This window comes from Eublepharis macularius, chromosome 7 (genome assembly GCF_028583425.1).
Source record: "Eublepharis macularius isolate TG4126 chromosome 7, MPM_Emac_v1.0, whole genome shotgun sequence".
NCBI classification, from domain to species: Eukaryota; Metazoa; Chordata; class Lepidosauria; order Squamata; family Eublepharidae; genus Eublepharis; species Eublepharis macularius.
This window is the reverse complement of record NC_072796.1, coordinates 143,369,815-143,391,133: the sequence shown is the minus strand read 5'-3', so window position 1 is coordinate 143,391,133 and position 21,319 is coordinate 143,369,815. Positions and strand designations below refer to the sequence as shown.

General features: G+C 55.0%; 2 protein-coding genes across 3 annotated transcripts in view; one reads left to right on the top strand and one right to left on the bottom strand.

The window, feature by feature from the left end:
- The window catches only part of BOP1 (BOP1 ribosomal biogenesis factor), a 75,419-nt gene that overhangs the window by 6,008 nt on the left and 48,092 nt on the right, over positions 1–21,319 (bottom strand). The window contains exons 1-5 of one of the 2 annotated variants that reach the window (XM_054985424.1): positions 18,049–18,106; positions 1,618–1,772; positions 1,149–1,266; positions 970–1,071; positions 42–254 (exon numbers count right to left, since the gene is read on the bottom strand). In XM_054985424.1, coding sequence (XP_054841399.1) covers positions 42–254; positions 970–1,071; positions 1,149–1,266; positions 1,618–1,742 — 558 coding nt within the window. In that variant the 5' untranslated portion in view covers positions 1,743–1,772; positions 18,049–18,106. Of the gene's footprint in view, positions 1–41; positions 255–969; positions 1,072–1,148; positions 1,267–1,617; positions 1,773–18,048; positions 18,107–21,319 lie in introns of those variants that run through there. The other variant, XM_054985423.1, reaches the window with a different exon arrangement.
- Positions 8,594–19,828, top strand: SCX (scleraxis bHLH transcription factor). Its single transcript, XM_054985425.1, has 2 exons — positions 8,594–9,259; positions 19,295–19,828. Exons 1-2 carry the CDS (start codon positions 8,735–8,737, stop codon positions 19,331–19,333), a joined length of 564 nt encoding a protein of 187 aa, XP_054841400.1. The 5' UTR covers positions 8,594–8,734; the 3' UTR covers positions 19,334–19,828.

The window sequence follows — 21,319 nt, the reverse complement described above, 5'->3', positions numbered from 1 at the left end:
TTCAGCCCTGCGCAGAATGGCCCGCCCTCCAGCCTTCTCACCTCTTCCTCTGTTGGAAGGTACTCTGGGGGTGGGTTGTAGGACTGCTCGTGGCCCGGCAGAGGCAGCTTGGGGGCAGGCACGTGCATCTTGTGCCGCCCCAGGATAGAGGTGGGATCTTCTTGAGCCCACAGGTCGTAGAAGCTAGGCGTCTCCTCTTTAGGCTTGCGTGGCTTGATCCAACCCATCTTGATGGCATGGACCAGCCTGGAGACCTGCCAGGGATTCGGGGGGGGGGGACAAGGTGAGAAAACAGCTCCCCTCCTTCTTGGCTGCAGCTAGACATTCCTTGAGGAGACTGGGGAGCCAGGGGGCAACAGAAAGAGGGGGGTGACTCTGCCGCATCAGAGGCTGGCCTTGGGCACTTACTAAGGGGCGACCTTTCCCCTCAGATGGGTGCTATGGATCTTCCTTGTTCTCCCTGCCTCATTTTCCCATAGGTGAGGGCTGGCCAGTCAAGGAGGAAGAACAACTTCCTGAAGAAGGAATTCAGCCTCTCCTGGCCTATGGTATGCTTCCTCCTCGCAAGAAATCTGGACTCAGTGGCCAGTCAGCCTGGAGTGCTGAGCCTGGGTAGCGAAACTGCCCGTGGGAGGGAGTGGGGCCTGGGCAGCCACTGTTTCCGACTTCTCCATTCCCCCTTGCTCTTTAATTCTAAAAAGAGATATAAATATTCCCTTATGACCTCCATGTAAGCTGCGTGGGACTCCTCAAGCGAGCCGCTGCAGTGAGAAGAGAGGATCCCGGACCGTGGGGGACCCAGGGGTTTTGAAGACCTCGCCGACTCTGGCAGGTGCGCCCTGGCTTAAAATGCTCCTGGCAATGCCAGATGCTCCTCTCCCCTGTGTGTGTGTGTGTGGGGGGGGTGCAAGCTGCATCAGGGAATCCAGCCAACCCCCCCCCCCGTCCCCCATCTCCCCCTCCACTCACCTTCTCCTTCTCAATGAGGGATGGAATGAAGCTACGCTTGTCGGCTGGGCGGTTGGTCACCGGGTGGATCATCACTTGACTGCTGAAGAAGTCCACAGCGGGCTACAAAGCAAACAGCCCTGCTCAGAGGAGAGCTGCCAGCCGGCCAGCCAGCCAGCCCTCCTGAGCAGCAGCCTAACCTCATAGGGATTGAAGTTCACATCTCCGAACTGGCCCTTCTGGAGACGGTTCACCAGCTCCACTTGTTCATCCGTCAGCTTCACGTCCACCCCAGTCATTTTGTCCTGGACGGTCCGCCTGCAGTGGGCAGAGAGGAAAGGCATCATAAGGCGGCTGCAGGCTTAGCCGGGCACAAGCCTGCCAGGTCCTTCTGCCGGGACGAAGCCTGCCTCTCCACCGGAGCACACATGAGCCACGGCCTCCCAACGGCAATGAACAGCACAGGCAACCCCAGTGAGGAAGGAAGAAGGAAGCAATATGCAGCCCACAGAATACACTGCGTTAGATCCCGTGGACCCGTTCTGCCCACGGAGGCATTTCCCTGTGGCAGAAGGAGCCTTCCCCTCATGCCAGATTCCACACACACCCCAGAATAAGTGCCCCCCCCACTTCCCCTTCTGCTGTCGCCGCCTCCCCAGAGCCCCTCACCAGTAGTCGGGGTTTTCCATTTTCTCCAAGAACTTGTCGAGCTCGTCCTTGTTGCGAATGGGCTTGAAGATCTTTTTGCCATCCAAATTGTAGCCAATGTGTGGGAAGTCCTGATACCACTCCATGGGAATGTTGCCCACTGTGTTGCGGATATCCTGGAAGGGAGATGGAAGAGAGACATGATGTGCCAAGCGTCGCTGGGTCAGGAGAACCACACGGACAGGACCAGTGGCCCAGAAGAGGCCCCCGAGGCTCGGCCCTTTGGACGCCGAAGCGGGCAACATATAAGGCGGCCTTCGTCGAGAGGGAGGGAAGGTGTATTCATGCAAATTCTTTCATTCTTGGACTCCTTAGTTTTGCACAAAGCCAGAAGCCCCACACGGCCATTGTGCAAACCAGCCCCTTTTACTATCTGTTGGTTTAGAAAAAAGCAGTTTGACACACAGCATTGGGGAAAGCTGGAGTCAAGAGGCCTCCACCAGACCCTTTGGCTTATGACCACCAGGAGGAGAGAGCCCGCCTGTGCCCTGAGCGCCCCCTCTCTTCTGGGCAACCGCAGAATGTCTGGTAGGGAGGTGCGAACGCGACCCAGGCCCTTAACACAAACAGCAACAAGGGTCACTCTCGCCCTCACCCAGCTGCGCCAGCTGGTCCCTATAAACACCTGGGAAACATACGAGGCTCCCAGGGTGCAGGGGGGTGAGGAGGGCCCTCCAGAGGGAGAAGATCGCCCCACTCGGCACTTCCCAGTCCATCCATCATCACACCAGTCCTGAGCCGCAAAGGAGCCGCTCTGGTCTCCTCCAACCCCCCAGGGCCCTGTCCAAATGGAAAGCAAACAGCTGGGCCTCCATGCATGCTCAGCAGCCCAAGGCATTCCCCCTACAGGACAATGGGCCATAAAGCCTTCAAAGGACCCTGCTAGGGGAGAAAGAGAAGCCGCCTTAGGAGGAACTATCCAAAGAGCCGAGCAGCCAGGAACACAGGAAGAAGAAATGGCTGTTATGTATCTAATGCTGGCTGCTGGCCCTGGCCATGGTGGGCGGCCGATGCCTCAGCGGCAGAGCACCCCTGCTTTGCACGCAGAAGTCCCAGGTTCTGATCCCAAGCAGCCATTCAAGGCTCAGGTAGCAGGTGATGGGAAAGACCCTGGAGAGCCACTGGGAGACAGGGGAGGCAGGACTGGACTGGACCGAGCCAGGGTCCGGTGCAGGGCTTATGTGAACGGTACACCCTTTTTTCCAGCCCCAACGCCCCAACTTCAGTGCTGATCAGCTGCCCACACATCAGCTAGCCAGACTGAGGGGAACTCCTGGCCTCTCTGCTGCCAGGTGTGTGATATGGTCAGCTCCGGGCACTTCTGTGGCAAGCAGAGAAGTAGAATTACCAAGAATTTTGAAGCCATGAGAAAAATCAGGGTCTCCCCTGCCTCGCTTTTTACCCCCCGAAAAAAATGAAAATTTTGGGGATAATTCATATATATGCAACACTGACTTTCCCATTACACCTAACCTTTTAATGATTGACCAACATAAAACAAATCATTGGTAACTCAGCACGTACAATTATAGTATTTGGCACATTTATGTAATTTAGAAGTGTAAATATCTTCATTTTCTATAAGAAAAATTACAAGTATCCCCACAACATTTTAGTTACAGACTGTAACATTTAGTTACAGACTGCTGCACAGTAGGATACCACAACACAAGTATCTTTAGTGTTTGCCATCTGAGAGGAGGGAAAAAATAGACGCCAAGGGGATCAAACAGATGCTGTAGTAAACAAACAAAAGTGTATTATTTGGACAGAAACTCTCTCATACCACTAATGTTGTTTATATTTAAACAGATAAACTGTTTAAAATATTTTATTTGTCTATAGTATAATAGTTCTTTTTCCAATGCTCCTTCCACTGGAAATACTTGGGGGGGGGGGAATCTCATACTTTTTTATGCTATACATTTTCAGTATGGAAAACTTCACCTTAAGAAGTATTTTACTCGTTCTAAAAAAGAAAATAGGTAAAGGTAGTCCCCCGTGCAAGCACTGAGTCATTACTGACCCATGGGGCGGGGGGGGGGGGCACATCGCATCACGACGTTTTCTTGGCAGACTGTTTGTTGCGGGGTGGTTTGCCATTGCCTTCCCCAGTCATCTATACCTTACTCCCAGGAAACTGGGTACGCATTTCACCGACCTCGGAAGGATGGATGACTGAGTCGACCTTGAGCCGGCTAACTGAACCCGGCTTCCGCCAGGATCGAACTCAGGTCCTGAGCAGAGTTTGGGCTGCAGTGCTGCAGCTTACCACTCTGTGCCACGGAGCTCTTAAAAGGATTTTATAGGTTTTTTTCACAGATTTCCGTTGGAGATTTTTTTCAGGGCTCCCTCAAAGTTTCAATTTTTTACATCAGTAAAAGGAAAAAAAAGGCCTAGAGAAAAATGGGGGGTTCTCTCCCCCCTCCCCCCCAATTTTTCCAGCCCCTCACATCTCTGGGTGCAAGGACGGGTATCCCCCTGGATAGAATAAGCTGGCAAGAGTCATGCTGTGCCACAAAAGCAGGTATGGGGGAATACAGGCAATTCCATGGTGTGAGAGGAGATTCAGGTCCCGAGTAAAGGATTGGGCGGTCCCTGAAGGGCAGCTTCTGGTAAAAGCAAGCTTGTATTCCTGGGGCCACTGGCATGAAGGCTGAAACCGCACAGGGGATGAGCAGGACTTTGTCCTTTCTCCCCGCCGCGGCGCCCCGCCCCCCACGGGCTCTGTCACAGGACTGCCTGGGGGCATCCCACTCCTCAGCTCTTTGACTTCTACTCGGTCTCTTTTCATATTTCATTCAAATTGGGAGCCAGCGCAGATGGAGCAAGACTGGAGTGACACGGTCCCTATGACCCGCTCCACTCAACATTCTGGCTGCAGCATTCTGTGCTAACTGTAGCTTCCAGAATGTCTTCAAGGGCAGACCCACACAGAGCACAGTGCAGTAATCTAATCCAGGTCTTGCCAGGGCATGCATCACAGTGGCAGGATCTTTTCCACCAAGGGTCACAGCTGGCTGACCAGCTGGAGCGGGTAAAAGGCACCCCTGGCCACCTCTGCCTTCACTTTATCCAACAGCAGGCCTGGATCCAGCAGCACCTGAAGCCGCGAACCTGCTCCTGTTGAGGGACTGCAACCCCAAGCAGAACAGGAGATCTCTCCATGCCTGGGTCAAGAGGCTGCCACACCAGCAGCACCTCTGTTTTGTCACGATTAACTCTCGGCTTGTTATCCTTTATCCGTTCCAAAGCTGCATCCAGGCAACCAACCATAGCAGCTTTACATAGCTTTACATAGATGCTGAAAAGCACGGGGGACGAAACAGAACCTTGTAGAACCTCACAGGCCAAAGGCCAAAGGGCAGAGCAGCCGTCCCCCACACCACACTCTGAAACCGGCCCTCAAGTCAGGACCGAAACCACTGCAAGACAGTGCCGCCCATTGCTGGCCATGAAAGGCAGTCCACAAGGATACCAGGATCAACGGTAGCAAAAGCTGCCGACAGGTCCAGGGCAATGAACGGGGTCGCCCTTCCCCCGCCATCTCCTGGTGGGGGGGTCATCCAAGGCCGTTTCAGCCCCACAACCAGGCATGGGCCTGAAACCAGAATGGAACAGATCCAAACAATCAGCTTCATTCAGGAATCCCTGAAGTTGCCCAGCCACCACTCGCTCAATCATCTTGCTCAAGAATGGTACATTTGAGACTGGGTGGTAAGTCTTCCACTCTCTTGGGTCCAGATACGAGATGATTCCTGACGTTTTTATTTGTGCTTGGCTGGACAAACCCTCAAGCCATACACTGATCCCTAGTGCTCCGAGGGTGTCCGTGGGCATGCCGGCTTCTTTGGGGTGGGGCAGTGGGGAGACACAATCCCCTCTGAGCTCAGCTGCGCAGCCTACAGGCTTCTGTGCGCTCTCGCACTGGGAAGAGGGAATTCAAGCATGCCACACAACTAAGAAGCGCTCCGTTGGCAGCAAAATAAGGGGGAAATGTGGCTGGGTCCCTTTCAGTGCGTCAAGCCAAAGACATAAGATTACGAGTCCCCAGCCCCTGAATTCTCCCAGGATCCCGAGCTGCTCCTCCCTAAACTCCGAGCACCCTGGAAGGACCCTCTCAAGCACCCAAGGGGCCGCGATAAGGCTTCCAAACCCCTCTTAACTCTGTGCCCTGAATTTTAAGTGCCACTCACAGCAGCGCAGCGCAGCCAAGAACGCCACATTCCTCCAGGAGAGAGAGAGAGAGAGAGAGAGGCAGAGGCAGTTTTTCCTGAATGGAAGCTGCCAGTAGCAGGTCTGCCTCCCTCCCTCCCTCCCTCCCTCCCAGTTGCCTCCCGTGTAGTTAACACATCAGCCGGAGTGAGCTCAGTTACTCGGAAAGCAGCCTGCAGCCCCCCCCCCCCCGGCACTGGTCCCACCCCCACAAGGAGTTGCCGTCACTCAGCCACACGTCTGGAAGTTGCTCTTGGAACGGGAGAGGCATTCCTCCGTGCACATTCCTGGCAGGGGAAAGGATTCTTTTCCCAGTAGCACTTTCTTGAAAATAGCTGGTCCACGTGGGGGGGGGGGGGAGACTGAAGTCAGAAATAAAGGAGGGGGGGACAAGAAGCAGCTGAGCTTTCCAGAATTTCAAGGGGCAACAATGTACAACCCACCCCTACCCCCCATTATAGGAACTGGGTGAGAGTTCAGCACTTAAACTGGGTTGGAGGGGGACAAGCGATGGGGCCCCTCCTAACAGGCACCTGAGTCTCGACCTGTCCCAAGCGACTACCCCCCCCCAACAGCCGCAAAAGGACTGACCCAACTGGATGGGGGTGGGGGGGGAAGACTTCTTGCTTCCAGGAGTTAGAAGATGAACCTAGCAGTAAAGCTACCGAAGGCCTGGAGGACGCTTCAGAGTAGGAGATAAGTTCCTGGGCCTCTTGATGGTGGAAAGAGAAGTACAAGTACAGGCTGCAGGCTCAGAAGCCAGGAGGCAGCCCACTCACCCCCCAGGCTTCTTGCCCTAAGATGTAATCTACCTGTTCTTGCTCAAGGGTGCCCACCTATATGGTGTCTTTCCTACCCTTGTCCTCGTGGACAATTAAAATCTGCACAATCCCTGCGCGTTGCATTCTGTTTTTTCCCTGGAAATCCAGCTTCCCCTAACAGACGTCCCGAACGGAGAAAGGAAAGGTTTTCAGCACAACAGCTGGATCCAGGGGGTGTCTGGATCTCCCCCACTGGGGCAGACAGAAATCAGTTCAATTGGGTCTCTCTTCCTAACAGGCTCTGCTCCCCGTGAACACGTCCCTGCGTCATCAGCTGGGCTCTGAAGGGGAGCAGGGAAGCAGGGAAGCGTGGTCTTCTGGTTAGAGCAGAACTGCAGAAATCCGGGCTCAAACCTTTACTCGACCACGAAACTCACTGGGTGACCGTAGCACAGCCACTCTCTCCCAGCTGAATCCCCCTTGCAGGGTTGTCGAAGATGAAGGAATGGAAATGATTTCTGCCCTGAGCCAGAGGAAGGGAAGGATTCAAACCTAACGGAAGCACAACCTGGAGAGAGAGGCCGGCACGTCCCAGGGCTCCTGCTCCGAAAAGGCCTCCGTATTGTCCGCCCCTCAAGGAAAATGTTCCTCTCTGGCAGAGGGTGTTGTCCGAGAGAGACTCTGCCCAGCCAAGGCTCAGCAATCCGAGGAAGACCGAAGCAATGAAGACCCTCCCCAGGGGCTTGTGGCGTGGGTGGACAGCCGCCCCTTGAGAGCCGGAGCTGCAGCACCTCTGCCGCCCCAAACCACGGCAATAGCACCAGAGACCTCCAAATGACCAGCTCAGGCCCTGGTGGGGGGACCAGAGATGTCTCCTTCCACTTAGACACGGCCCAAGACGCCACGGAGGAGTTACGGTTTACGCCACACCAGTCCAGCCAGGACAGCACCACTTCAGCACACACAGAGTCGAGGTTCCGGAGGGGAACGCCAAAGACAGCAGGGGACTCTCTGGGAGGGGGCTGAAAGCAGAGGGTGCGAAAGAAGCACAGCCTGGTCCTTTAATAAGCAGGAATTGGGGGCAGGAGGTGGGGAGAGAAGAGCCCCACTCCAGGCTACGCAATTTGCACAGGCAGAGCAGTGCATTGCCGGGCAGACCACCTCGCAGGATGGCTTGGCTAGGGTTAATCCTTCTTGCTGTGCCCCATTAACAGCAGCAGCAGCAGCAGCAGGACTGACTTGGTCATGCTTGAGGGTGGGGTGTGGGGAGGGAGGGCAGAAAGCTCCCCCCCCGCAATGACTAACTCCGCTGTGGGCTCTGCTTCATCCCCTGGCCGGCTGCCTGCAAGGGGGTTGTGGCTGGCCTCAGGCCTGCTGCTTCCCCTCTTCTCCCTCCGTCCCAGAAGGAAGCAGAGAGTGCCTCTGAGCGGCAGATGGCTTGGGCCACAGGCAGAAAGCCTTGCCCAGGGAGACACGGCCAAGCCAGAAGCCCTTCCAGCAACAGCCGGCCACTCGAGGCCCACCCTGGCTGCCACGGTCTCCCCCCAGCCGCCTGCAAGTCGGCAGGCTGCGAGCCTGCACCCACCCAGGGCCGTGCTTCTCCCTCTCCCAGCAGCTTCCCCACGGCTGGCTTCTGGCCTCCCTTTCCTTCAGCGGCCCAAGCGCCAAGGCAGGCTCAGGTAGGCGGGAGCTGCCGCAAGCGGAGGAGGGGCTTGCCTGCCGGACCACTTGCTCGTGCTATAAAACGCTTGCTCAGCTCCTGACACACTCCACACGCAGGCTTTCCACACGCACACACGCGCGCGTGCCAGGAGGAATCACCCGCTGTCTGCTGTGCAGCAACAGGACGTAACCCCTTCTGAGCTAGAAGAGCCAAGCGGAAAAGGGGGACCAGCCCTGGAGGCAGACCAAGGGCCATCAGGGCAGCACAGGAAACTTCCCTGCTAGGAAAACTAGGCGGTCAAGACGGGAGAGCCTTGCGGGAGGAGACACCAGGAGCTCCCGGCCTCTCCCCTCCTCGAGCCATCTGAGGATGGAAGAGCAGAGCTGAGGAGTCCCAGCACAAACGGGGGGCCCCCCAGTTCCACTTCCCACACCCAGCCATGTCCTTTGCCATGCTGCGCTCGCCCCCTAGTCGCTACCTGTACCCTGAGATCAGCATGTTGTCAGAGGATGAGGAGAATGGGAGTGAGAGCTCTGGCTCAGAAGAGAAGCCCTATCACCTGGATGCCGGCGGGTACGGGCTGAAAAGCAGCAAGCGCAGAAGCAGCAAGAAGCCCAACCGGATCAACAGGGAGCCCCGCCAGCGCCACACGGCCAACGCACGGGAGCGGGACCGGACCAACAGCGTCAACACAGCCTTCACTGCCCTGAGGACTCTCATCCCCACGGAGCCAGCGGACCGGAAACTCTCCAAAATTGAGACACTCCGCCTGGCTTCCAGTTACATCTCACACCTGGGCAACGTCCTCCTGGTGGGGGAAGCGTGTGGAGACGGGCAACCGTGCCACACCACGCCAGCCTTCTTCCACCACAGCAGTAGCAGCAGCAGCCCCCCCACACGGGAAAGCGAGAACTCCCAGCCCAAGCAGATCTGCACTTTCTGCCTCAGCAACCAGAGGAAGATGGTAAGTACCATGAAGGCCGGCAGGGTGGGGCGGGGAGGGGCAGGAGCAGGAGCAGTCACAGGGGGCCACAACCGCCCAGGAGCAGGAGGATTCAGAAGGAGTTTCCAAATGTTTCAATAAGGAAGGCAGGAAGCTTTCCCAAGTAGGCCAGCAGGACTCCCCTTGGAAGGTTAAGCGATGGAGAGGAGGAAACTAATGTGGGGTGGGGGGGGGGGAGAGTTGGAGGAAGAGGGTCGGAGATAATGAGGAGACCCAGAAGATCCCTCCCCTCCAAGCCACAGGAACTGGGAAACACGGCAGCTCAGCAGTTGGTTCGAGCACTTGGGAGCGGTGACCTGAGGTGCCATTCATGGGACTGTTGCTGCAACTTGGGGAGCCCTCCGTCTTCCTCGTGGATATCCGGGGGGGCGGGGGGCAGGTCACACCACTCCTGTTTATACCCTGCAGATGGTAAACTGAGGCTGAGAGCTTGCAGCTTGGACAAAGACCCCCGCATTGCTCAGAGGAGCGCCACATGCCCCACAGAGCGTGGAAGCCAGGCCTGGGGACATAGGGGGCAAAATACAGGGGGCGGTGGGGTTTGAGCAGTTTTGCCAGTGCCAGGGAAAGAGAGAGGCCCCTCCACCAAACCACCTAAAGCCATGGTCACCAGTCCAAGAGCTCCTCTGGAAGGCTCCCCTTCTGTCTGGGGGAAAAGGAGCCTGACTGTCAAGAAGGCAGCTACGCACAGACCTCACTTTGGTGGCTTGAGAAATGGAACAGCAGCCCCCCACCCCACCCCCCCACCCATGGCTTGACACATTCATTTTCAAGGCCCTGTTCAGCCTTTAAGTGTGTGTGTGGGGGGGGGGGGCTGCTGAGGGAAGCCTCTCTTTTTCAGCCTAACCAATCTTACCCAGTGATTGGGAAAATAAAAGGCGAACAGCAAGAAAATTTTTGTTCACCAATGAAACCTGCAAAACTGATAAGCTGCCTCTTCTAAAGGGGAGGTCCCCTAACCCTTTGAACTCACCCCCAGCACAAAGCAAAGGGCCAAACTTGTGACAGCGGGGGTGTCATTTAGCCCCAAGAAGCAGCTGTGCGGGATAGGGGTGCTTCATGGCGATGATGTTGGAGAAGGGGGTGAACTTTCAACTGCACACTCTCCCCCAAAATAAAAATGCCCATCCCAGCTGCTTGATGTCCCCAGTAGAGAAAAAAGACAGGTATTCAATGAGGCACTTTCCCCTATCAAGACTTTTCCGAGGGACTCCACACACCTCGGGGCTGCAGCCCAATCCCTCTTGTTCCCCTCCCCAGTGCAGCGACACTCCAGGAATCCTATGCATAGCCCTCAGATGCTGGCTACAAAATGCTGCCATCGCAGGACACCCGCGAGCCAAAAGCTGGCATTACTTAAATATCTGTCTAACCAGGACAAAGATTTGCAAAAAGATTCTGCTGCTGCTCCCCAATTTCAGCCACAGGGAAGGTCAAGGTTTTCCAAGGCGGCTTCTTGTTTTGAGGAGGACGATGACGATTTAAGCAAACAACCTGAGGCAGGCAAGGCAATGGGCAGAAAAGTCTGAGCGTGCAAAACACTCTTCCCAGGATGTCAGAAACACGGTTTGAGAACCGTGATACGGCGGCTGCATTTGTTTTTAAAAAATCCATCCAAAGGGCGCAAAGCAACATGCAATAACATTAAAGCAAGTAAGAAAATCGAGTAAAAACTGCCAGAGGCAATAAAAGCCAATAAAGTAATCCAAAGAGCCAGGGAAAATTGAAAAGCAACAAAGCATTCCTAAAGCAGCCGAGATTGAGCAGTAAAAAAGTGGCGGTGGCAGGGTGTGGATGTGTCTTAAGACGGGAGATCTTTGGAGTCGGCTCAGGCAGGCATGCGGCCGCAGCCACCCCTCCTCACAGAAGGGAGCCCTCTACCCGAAGAGGGCTTGGAAGAGGGCAGCCACCCATAGGGGTGTGTGTGTGTGCGTGTAGCATCTTTCTTCTGAAGTCTGACCCCATAACTTGGGGGAATGGAAGCAGGAAGGTTCATTAGACCTTTGTCAACCTGAAGAGACAATTTGTTCCCTTGAACTCCAGATCATAGCAGGAAACTGGTTAGCTGTGGGTTCAGGACTGAAACGAGGCAAGGATTCCTTGTCCTCCATTCCTTCGGCTCTCAACCGCTTTGTACATCCTTTTGAGCAAGGGGGAAGGGAGAGCAACCCAACGCGCAACTTTGCTGTGCGCTGCACATACACACCGCTGAGGAAGAGGTCCAGGCAGGTCCTCTTGTGCTGCTTGGTCCCAACTGTGGGCGAAATAGGAGAGCCAAGAATGTGAAGGGCAGGCTGCCATGTCGGCTGTGGCCCCTTCTCCCTTGACCTCTGGGGTCCCCCGGCTTCTTGAGGACTCAAGAGAGGACAATCAGCACATTCCTGCAACAGCCTTTGTAACTGAGACGGTGTGTCAGGAACTGCTGGCCAAAAAAAGGAATATTTGGGACACTGGAAAACAAACGTCTCCTTCCTAACCTGCGTGGCATTGGCACAGAAAGGAGTCTGCCCATAAAGCAAGCTATTTAAAAAAAAAAAAATTAAAGCCCTCCCTTTGCAGTGCGACTTCTCAGAGTTTCTGTGGCTGGGCTGAAACTGTTCAAAAAAAAGAAGACTGCCTTTGAGACCTTTTTTCACCCAAATGACAGGAGCACATTGTTGGTCTTTCTGTAATGGCGCATATCAAATGTGCCGCAGTAGTTGGTGCTGAGACTAGGATCTAGGCGAACGGAGTTCAAATCCCCACTCTGCCAAGGGGATTTGCCATGGGTAATGTTGGGCCCGTCACACGCTCTCAGATTAGGCTACCTCACAGGGTTGTTGTTGTGAGGATAAAATGGAGAAGGGGAGAGCAATGCTGTCAGGTGCCTTGCCCCCCCACCCCCGCCAAACTGGGGAGAAAAACGGTATGAATACCTAAATACATAAATCTGTGTGGCAATCTCCACATCTTGAAAAGTACTGACTTCCCCATCAAGGCTAAAAGCCACTCACGCAGAATGCCCCCCCTCCAAAAGCAAACCGCTTGGGGAGAAACAAGAAACCGTGTGAGATTTGGGCAAGAAGGTGAGGGCACACATCTTCATAGCAAGAAAATTCTTGAAGTGCCGTGGGGCAGAAGGGTCAGGCCAACTGCTGCCAAGCTCACTGCAAAAGATTTCCTAAGTGGAAGATTTCCTAAATGCATACGCACTGCCCAAAGCTATACAAAAAAAGGGGATAGATCCAGAGGAGTCAGCCGTGTTAGTTTGTAGTTGCAAAATAGTAAGTCCAGTAACACCTTTAAGACTAACCAACTTTATTGTGGCATAAGCTTTCGAGAACCACAGCTCTCTTTGTCAGATGCATCGTCAGATGAAGAGAGCTGTGGTTCTCGAAAGCTTATGCCACAATAAAGTTGGTTAGTATTTTAAAAAGGCGAGGTAGCTTGCAAGTGTGTGTTTGGGGTGTGCGTGACTTTAGCCTTGCGGAGCAGCACTATGGGCACATGGGAAGGGAGAGGCATCCAGAGCTGGGCAAGGAACACTGGAGACAAAAGAAGGAAGCATGGAAAATGCACCTTCTTCAGGGGTGAAAAGGGAGATTTGCCAGGGGAACAAAGCTACTCTATTCCTGGACAGGCGCCTCTGTACAGTTATCCCTGGGGCAAAGGAACACCAGAAGGTCAGAGGGGAGAGGCTCTACCCCTTGAAGCAGGGAGACAGATGCCGTGCAACAAGTCAGACCAGGGGACTCTCTCCGGGCTTCTGCCACAGCGCTGTGTGGCTACTGGCTAATAACAACGAACCTAGATTTTGTTCCCTCTTAGCACTTTACTTGAACAGCAGGGTTATGAGTAACCAAGGAAGGCACTTCTCTGCTCTTCCAAAATGTGTTTCAGAGAGCGGGGAGCCCTCTTTTGCCTCTGCCACTGCCAGACCTCTCTTGGTTAAGAGGGGGCTTTGAAGGCGCCCTCACCGAGACCACTGGAAGAAGTGAGGGAAGACGCAAACCTTGACCATCCAGAAAATAGGCAGCCCCCAAGAGAGCGACAGTTCTCATCGGTGCTCAAAATAGGCGACACCATGCAAGGCTGTGAGTAGTAGCCTCGGAATAAGGCGCCCTGGGAGGCCATTCATCTTTGCAGCTGTGGCAATTTTCAGTTGGCACGCAAAACTTGCTATGGATGTTGAGTACACGGGCAGGGCGCTACAGATTCATTGGCAGACGTGTGCTTACGACCAGAGAGGCTACACACAGGACAGAGCAGCTTAGGGGCAAGAGACCACCTATCTTAACTGCTGCTTTGCCCAGGATACTTTGGAAACAGACAGTAGGTGAAACTTTTGAGTCTAGCACTGAAATGGCTGGGAGAGAGGGCTCTAACCGACAGGAGGATCACCGTGCAAGAGAAGAGAGAGACCACAGAGCTGCTACTCTCCTCGCAGCACAGAGCAAACCGGCAGCGTTTCACCTGAGTGACAAACACAGGCTCACTTTACTGCTGAAGAAAAGACAGCGAGCGCCCTGGAAAGATGGCCAGCAGGCAGCAGAGCGTCTCAAGGTCTGGAGCATCTCTGACACCTTTCGTTTGTGCTGTGAGCCCTACGGGGGTATCAGGTTGCAGGCGCAGAGCTTAGATTGTTCCTCTGAAGGGGCAAATCACCAGCTGGAGCCCAGGAGCAGCAACCCGGCGGTGCCTTCAGAACTATTACACAAGCCGGGCTTATCATCCCCCTTGCCTCTGGTAGAGCTTACCCAGCTTTAGTGTCAGGCTCCTGGGCAGGGGGTGCCGCCCCTGCCACTGCTCCTGGAACCCAGGCGAGGGAGGGATGTGCTACAACGGAACAACTCCAGAGCATGCGGCAGCTGCTCGCAGCCCTCTCTTCTAGCGCATACCTTCCACATGCTGCTGCGGAGAAACAGCACTGCAGGACCGCAGCGGTGGGGCATAAAGGCCATCGAATGTTATTACTAGAGTCATTCTAGGAAGGCCTCCGCTAGCAGGACAAGCTGTCTCTGTTTGCTGCTTCGACTCCACGCATCACAGAAGACTGAGGAGAAGCTTCTTGGCGAACTTCCGCAGGAAGCTACGGACTGGGAGGGCAGCAAGTCAGCCCTTCTGTAACACAGGGGCAGCAGGGGAGGGGGGGTACTGGGAACGGTCTGCCAGGGACAGCACCTTGGACTGTTTGTCTTTTTAAAACTGCATTCAGCTAACCTTTCCCCCAATACGGCAGGTGTCAATATCAGTGCGGGGCCACTATGGATAGCCTGTTAAGCTCAAAAAAACTGGGTTATCTATATCAACTGGGCCTGGATGGTGCTACAGATGTACCAGCCGCAGGCAAATGTACCATCTCCGTAGCAACATGTGGAGTGCAGGCTTCTCTCCTGAAGCCAAAGGAGGAAGGTGACACAGCAGGACCCCCTTGCAGCAACTGTCCCACAGTGGGCATCAGCTCAGGCGGGGTTGGCATCAGACTTTGCCACCACGAACAGCCCCTCGCTTGCAAGGCAGAGAGAGCTTTACAGCCTCCACCGCAGGCGCTGGAATCTGGGCTGTCTGTGTGTCCTTCAGCCTTTTGGCCACCCCGCTGCCTAGCATCTCCCAGCAACCATACGGACTACAGACTTGATCAGTGAGGAGGAAAAAACGCAACACTGGGAGAGGGCCCTGCTTTTCCTGCTGCTGGTCACGCCCCTCAGAGAAGACCAGGGAAGACGGTGGGATGGCCCCCCCAGCCTGGAAGCACCAAGGCCGAGGGGAAATCCATGCCTGGACTAGGACGGAGCGGGTGAGGAGCCCAGGGGGTCAGCCTCACCTAAGAATGCAAGATGCTGCGCGGAGGAGGGGGAATTGAGGAGGGGGAGAAGCCCACACAGCTGAGGGGCTGGATGCTGGATATGGATCTCCAAGGGGTGAGCCACCTCCCGCAGAGCAGCCTTCAGCTGAAGGAGGGGAGAACGGGGTCTGTCGGAGGAGGAGAGACGGGCAAGCGGCAGAGACTGGCAAGAGAGATTCTGAGGCCTCCCCGCCCGCTCAAGATCCTCCCCGGTTTCCTCTCCCCCAAAAGAGGCTCTCAAAAGAAAAGCATGCAAAGGCAAACTGAAGCAAGCAGAACGTCCTCCCAGCGCAGAATGCAGAGTTTCCTCCAGGCAGCCTCCCTCTTTGCAGTACAGCCACGCTCCTCTCCCCTGCAGCTCCTCAACAGAACAACCCTTCCTTTAAGAAGAGGGGAAAGCTGCCGCCGCTTTGAAGTCTCAGCTCGGCAGGAGTCTAAGTGGACTAGAGAACTACAGAGGCGGCTGCGCCTCCAGAGGTCTATGGGGGTCAGGTGTGGGGAGGGGAGAAGCAACCCCCCCCCCCGCTCACATACTCCAGCTGAGGGGCCAGGCTTTCGTGCGAAGGAAATGTCCGGGGCAGGAGGGGAAGGAAGGCAGGTATCCTTCCGGATAGGCAGAGCCATCAGGTACTTTTCCTGCCCTTGGGTGCTCTGGGCAAAGATGCAAGAACTGCCTGGCAGCTCTGCTTAGGGGGATGGCCCCTGAATCTCGTTCTCTGCACCCAGGGCAAAAGGGCCCTCTCCTCCCACCCATCCAACCTGCGTGCTACTGGAGGGGTGAGCCTACCAGGACCCTTGGCCCAGCGGGCTCAGCACCGCCTGCTCTGCCGGGCAGCAGCTCTCCAGCAAAGGGCTTTGCGCACCCAGCCGGGGGGGGGGGGGGCCCGGGGGCATTTGCTTTGCAGCAGCCACAGCTCTTCCCTCTAAGCAGCGAGGGAGCGGCCTCCCAAGGCCCCAGCCCCGTGGTGGGTCTCGTACGGATCGCCTCAGGCTGGGGGCCAGACTGACACGGCGGGGCCTTGCCCTCAGATGTGCGTCTTGCGCCGCATGGGAACTGCCCTCTGTCTTTGCAACTGGGAGACTCAACAGACAGAGTTGTGTGGGGGGGGGGGCTGTCTTCTCCTCCTTTCTCTGTTAGAAGGGGTCACAAGTAGCCATTTTCACCAGCAAAGCATCCCTGGGCCAAATCTGCTCTACAGCAGAGGACAGTTGTGACCCTTGGGCATCAGGGGAGGTGGAATGGGGGGGGGTTACACCCAAAAAAGGGAATACCAATTTGTCCCCCCTCCCTTACACAGCACAGAGCTGCTGTAGCACAGTGGTTAAGTGGGTCGGCTGCGAATCAGCACTCTACTGGTTCAAATCCCACTACTGCCGTGACCTCAGAAGGTGGCCTTGGGTCAGCCGCTCCTCTCAGCCCCAGCTCCCCAGCTGTGTTGTGGGGATAATAATACCATGAACTTGTTCATTGCACTAATCTAGAAGAGCGGTATATAAGCGCAGTTTACTACTACTACTACTACTACTACTACTACTACTACTACTACTACTACTACACCACCACCACAAAGCACTGCTTGGTGCTGCCAGCGTGTCTCTCAAAGGCAGACCGCCTTGTTTAATTTCATCATGCTTCCAAACGCTACAGCCTATGGCTAAAGGGCCTACTGTCATTGGAGAGTGCTCGGCTTTGTTTTGCAACCACCCCCAACAGCAACCAAGAGTTGGATTTTTACAGGCAAATGCCTGCCAGGGTGGAAAATGCCCTAGAGCAGAGCAATCCAAAGCTGTGGCGGGGAAACCTTTGGGTGGCCCCTCAGTCAGGCCGTCAAGTGAAGCTGGGTTTGGTAGCTCCAAGGGCGTCCTGCAAAAGACAAGAGGAAAACAGCAGCACAGCAGAGCCCCTGGGAGAGGCCCGTGCAAAGCGCCCTCCCAGGGCACCCTAGGTGAGGGGCACAGGAGGCGGCCCGGAGGCTACGTGCCCACAGCTGGAAATCCCAGGACAGCAACTCAGCAGGCAGTAGGGGAACAGCTGGAAGCCAGCACTGGTGCTTGACTTGGGTCACAGGAGCTGAACGGTGCCTTTTCTGTCCCCTCCCCTCCCCAGAAGATGGGCTGCTCTAAAACCCCCTAATTTACTGTTCCTGCTTAACTTAATGGCAGCGGAAAGGCAAGGTGATAGGGGGAAAAATATGAGGCGGGATTTTCCGAATCCCCATTTCCTCTCCAGACAGCAAAAGAACTCCTGGGGCCTGAACATCTGGGAAATTTAATTTTCCCATTTCTGAGCTCAACCCCCCCCTCCCCCTTGCCTCCCCTTGTAACAAAGGATGAGGCTGACTATTGCAACGCCACTCGCGGCAGCCTGGAAGCCCCAAGCAAGGGTGCAGCAGGTGAGGGGGAGCCAAAGGCACCCCACAACTGTGCCCGTTGCAGCACGAGCCCCAAATGTTTCCAATGAGCCCCAAACTGCATTGGGGTGGGGATGTGCCAAAGGGGGGCTGACTGGAGACAGGATTCTTGGCAGGAAATGCTGAACAACAGTTGAGAAGGGCTGCCCGGCGGAGCTCCTCTCTAAGGGGGAGCCATCTGGGGGACCCCAAAAGAGCCTCACCAGCAGGCCGCAGCAAGGGGCCAGAGTTGGCATCTCTATTCCAGAGGTCTGGTCCAAGGTGGGAAACAAAGACCCCACAAGCAAACTCTGCAAATCCTCCAGGCAGGATAATCAACCGGCACAAAATGTTTATTACCTCTATATCCCATAGCATTACAAGGATACTTAGGGCGGTGTGCAAAAAATTAAAAAAGAAAATACATCTAAAAACATCAAAACAAAAGCAACATAAAACCCAAACTCTGAAATCCCAACTAAAATAAGTCTCAATATTGAAAGCAGATATAATAAAAAGATTAAGCATCAAATTACCTGAGCATTTGGTTAGGGTCACTTCTCCCCGTAGGCCTTCTCCCTCTCCATTCTCTGGGAAGGTCAGTAAGGAGGGGTTTGGGCCTGGCTTCCTGGGACAAGACAGTCCAAAGTCTGGGGGGGGGGGCACAGCTGAAAAAGGCCCCTCCCACACGTCCACTCACCTGAACTCAGAGAATGCCGGTGCCAGGCGGCTCAGCCTATGGGCAGGCTGCTAAGGGGACAGGCCATCAGGGATTGGAAGAGCGGCACCAGCACTCTGAATTGGCACAACCGTGGATGTCACACTGGGGACACGGGAGCTCCATAGCTCCACGGTGAGCTTCTGTTAATAGCTTCCTTTTCAGGTCATTACCCTAGCTTTTAACTGCCTTAAGCTGTTTTTATCTGCTTTTCCATCTTGCTTGTGCTGCGGTTTTCCTTTTACAGTGATGTTGTATGTGTTTTACTTTGTAGATATAATTATAGGAAGAGGGTAGATATATTTTACCAAACAAAGAACATTCTGTCTGGCACATCCTTCACCAACTCTGAACCAGTTCCAAAGCCTCAAGACACTAGTTTGCTCTATCTAGATTAACCCTGCCAGCTGATTAACTTCTGGACTCCAAAGTTCAAGAAAAGTCTCTCTCTGTCCTAAAAAAGTGGAGGCCTAAGAAGGCGGTCAGGTGTGGGGTGAAGGCATGGGGTGTGTGTGTGGGGGGGGGGGAGCTGGGCTCCCAGGAAAGGAGAAGGAGATGCCAGAGGAGAACATCCAGTGGTCTGCAGAGTCTACGCTGAGCTTCTCAGCCGTTGCAGTCTTGATGTTTTTCAGGCTGCTGTTGTAACTGTTGTGCAAAATGCCTCTTTTGTTGGCTTTTGAAGGAGAGCTGTAACTTTCCAGCTTCTGATTTCTGGTTTTTGTGCTGCAAGCCAGATTCCAGCATTTTCAGCAAAATGGATGCCACACAGAAAGCGGGACATACAGGCCAAACACACTGAGTAACTGTGGTTGCGCTGGCTGAGAGCCAGCTTGCCCTGGAGCCCAGGCTGCCAGGGACAAAAGGCTGCGGAGCCAAAAGATGGGCCCACAAATGTCAGCAATCAGATGCCAGGCAAGAAAACCAGTCTGGTGTGGGCACTAGCAAGCCTCTCGCCAGGTAGAAAGAAACCACAGCCAGGCCTTTTCTGCCCCCTGGAACAGCCCCTTCTGCAGCCCCAGGTGTGTTTGTCTAACTCTTTTCTTCTCCCACTCTGGCCTTTGCAGAGTAAAGACCGAGACAGGAAGACGGCGATTCGGAGTTAGACGATTGTGGATTCAGGAAAGAGGAGGAGGAGGAGCAGAGGAAAGACGGGAAAGCCACACACGCAAAACACAGACAGACAGAAACTTCTGGCCTGCCCCAGTTGTCACGTGGCTCTACCCAGGATGAACTCCCAGCAGCCTATCCCAGAGGAGAGACTGGATCCCTCTGTGACTAGGCTTGGCTTGGCAGCAAGGTCAGCAAAGAAGGGGCCGTCGGCTGGAAGCGCTCAGAAGGATGGTGCACTGCTGTGCCGGGAGTGAGCCAGGTGCTGCCGGCATGGCCCAGGAGGGATCTTTCCTGCTCAACAAACAGAAGGACACGGGCGCGATCCTCACAGACCTGAATCCTGCCGGGAGCGGAGGCCCAGGCACTGCCCCTTAGAGGGACATCCAGAGGAAGGACTTTCTTCATGTGCTTCCTTCCCCCCCTCACAGCAATGGGGCACCCCGTTGTGGAACCTCGGGTGAGGTTACGATCAATACATGTCGGAGTTCCGTGTCTCTGATGCCAGTAATATAAACCCAACCTATTTGCATAGCGACTGGAGAATGTGGTGTGGTGATGAGGTGTAAACTTCCTTTTAGACTCCAGGCGCCTGGTTGTGCCTCTCTGTGGATCTGAGGGCCAGCTGTATCACTCCCATGAGAATTCCATGTTCTCAGCCTAATCCCCACTCTTGCTCTCTATTGGGGTAGAGGGAAAGAAGCCAGAAGGCGAAATATCAAAGGGCTACAAGCCACAGCCCAGGGGAAATTAGCCTGACCTGTTCAGCTACAGCAAAACTCTCCACAAGCCCCAGGTACCCAGCAAGGCTGTGGTGAGAAACAGAGGCTGCCTCACATTGGCCGGCACTCCCTGGGGAAATCAATCAGAGTGGAATCAGGACGCTGGGGCGGCGGCGGCGGGGGGGGGGGGACAACAACAGGATAGGACACACACACAGCCACTTGCAAGGGTCTCCAGGCCGACAGGTCCAGGAACGCCGCTGGTCTTCTCCTTGGGGCAAGAGGTGTCTGGAACGGGCTTGGTGAGATGCTGAGAACTTGCAGAAACCACGGGAGCTCTTCCCGGTAACACCGCCAGATTGTGGGCTGGCAGGGAGGGGCTACTGGCACCAAGCAAGGGACAGAATTGCTGGATCCCTGCAGGGCACCGAGTGGATCTGGGAAAGGCGGCAGCGGCGGCCGCAGGTGTGAGCTACCTGTTGCAGCGCTGGGGTCACAGAATCAACGCTGCCCTTCGGTCTGCCAAGGACACCAACAGGCAGACGGTCTTGCAGCAGATCAGAGGAGGCAGAAGGCAGCGCAAGGGAACTTCAAGGGTCTGCTGACACAGGAGGAGGTGCTGGTCACCAGCTTCAGGACACGGGGTGGGGGTGGGGGGTCCACAAGCCATCGTATGGGCGGGAAATCCCCCCTCTCCCTCTGGAGGACCTTCTAAACTGTCAGGGTCTGCAGCAGGCCGACATCTCCCCCCCCTCCCCTTTAACTGGCTCTCAGCTGCCCTCAAAGTCCCACCTCCTCCGGAGCCTTTCCGGGCTTCATCAGGACATTGGGGGGAGGGCTTCCTTTTTCTTTTGGGTGAATTGGTGAAATTCTACTTCTCTGCATACCTGAGCAGCCCCCAGAGGAGGTGCCCTGGTTTTCCTGCCTTCAGCATCTGTCGGGAGGCCAGCCAGTTCCCTTGCAGATGCAATTGCAGGCTAAATTCGTGAAGGGGAAGGGAGGGTGGCCAATCACGGCCCTTAAGCTGCCTTAACAATTCGATTGTTTATTCACAGAAACAGAACACCACAAAATCAGGCATGATAGGGAAATAAAAACAAAGTATATGAACCCAGCCAAAATTCGGACTATAGCGGGAGCTGAAAAATGCCGCCTGAGGCAGATATCCCAATACTTGCCAACGTCCCTCAGAAGCTGATAAGCCACTTCCAGTTCGGTCCCATTTCTCTGCTAGTGGGTCAAATAAGCCCCTCTCCTATC

Coding starts and splice junctions, on each gene's coding strand:
- SCX (XM_054985425.1), top strand. CDS start 8,735: ATGTCCTTTGCCATGCTGCGCTCGCCCCCTAGTCGCTACCTGTACCCT. Junction 9,260..19,294: donor TCAGCAACCAGAGGAAGATG/GTAAGTACCATG, acceptor TGGCCTTTGCAG/AGTAAAGACCGAGACAGGAA.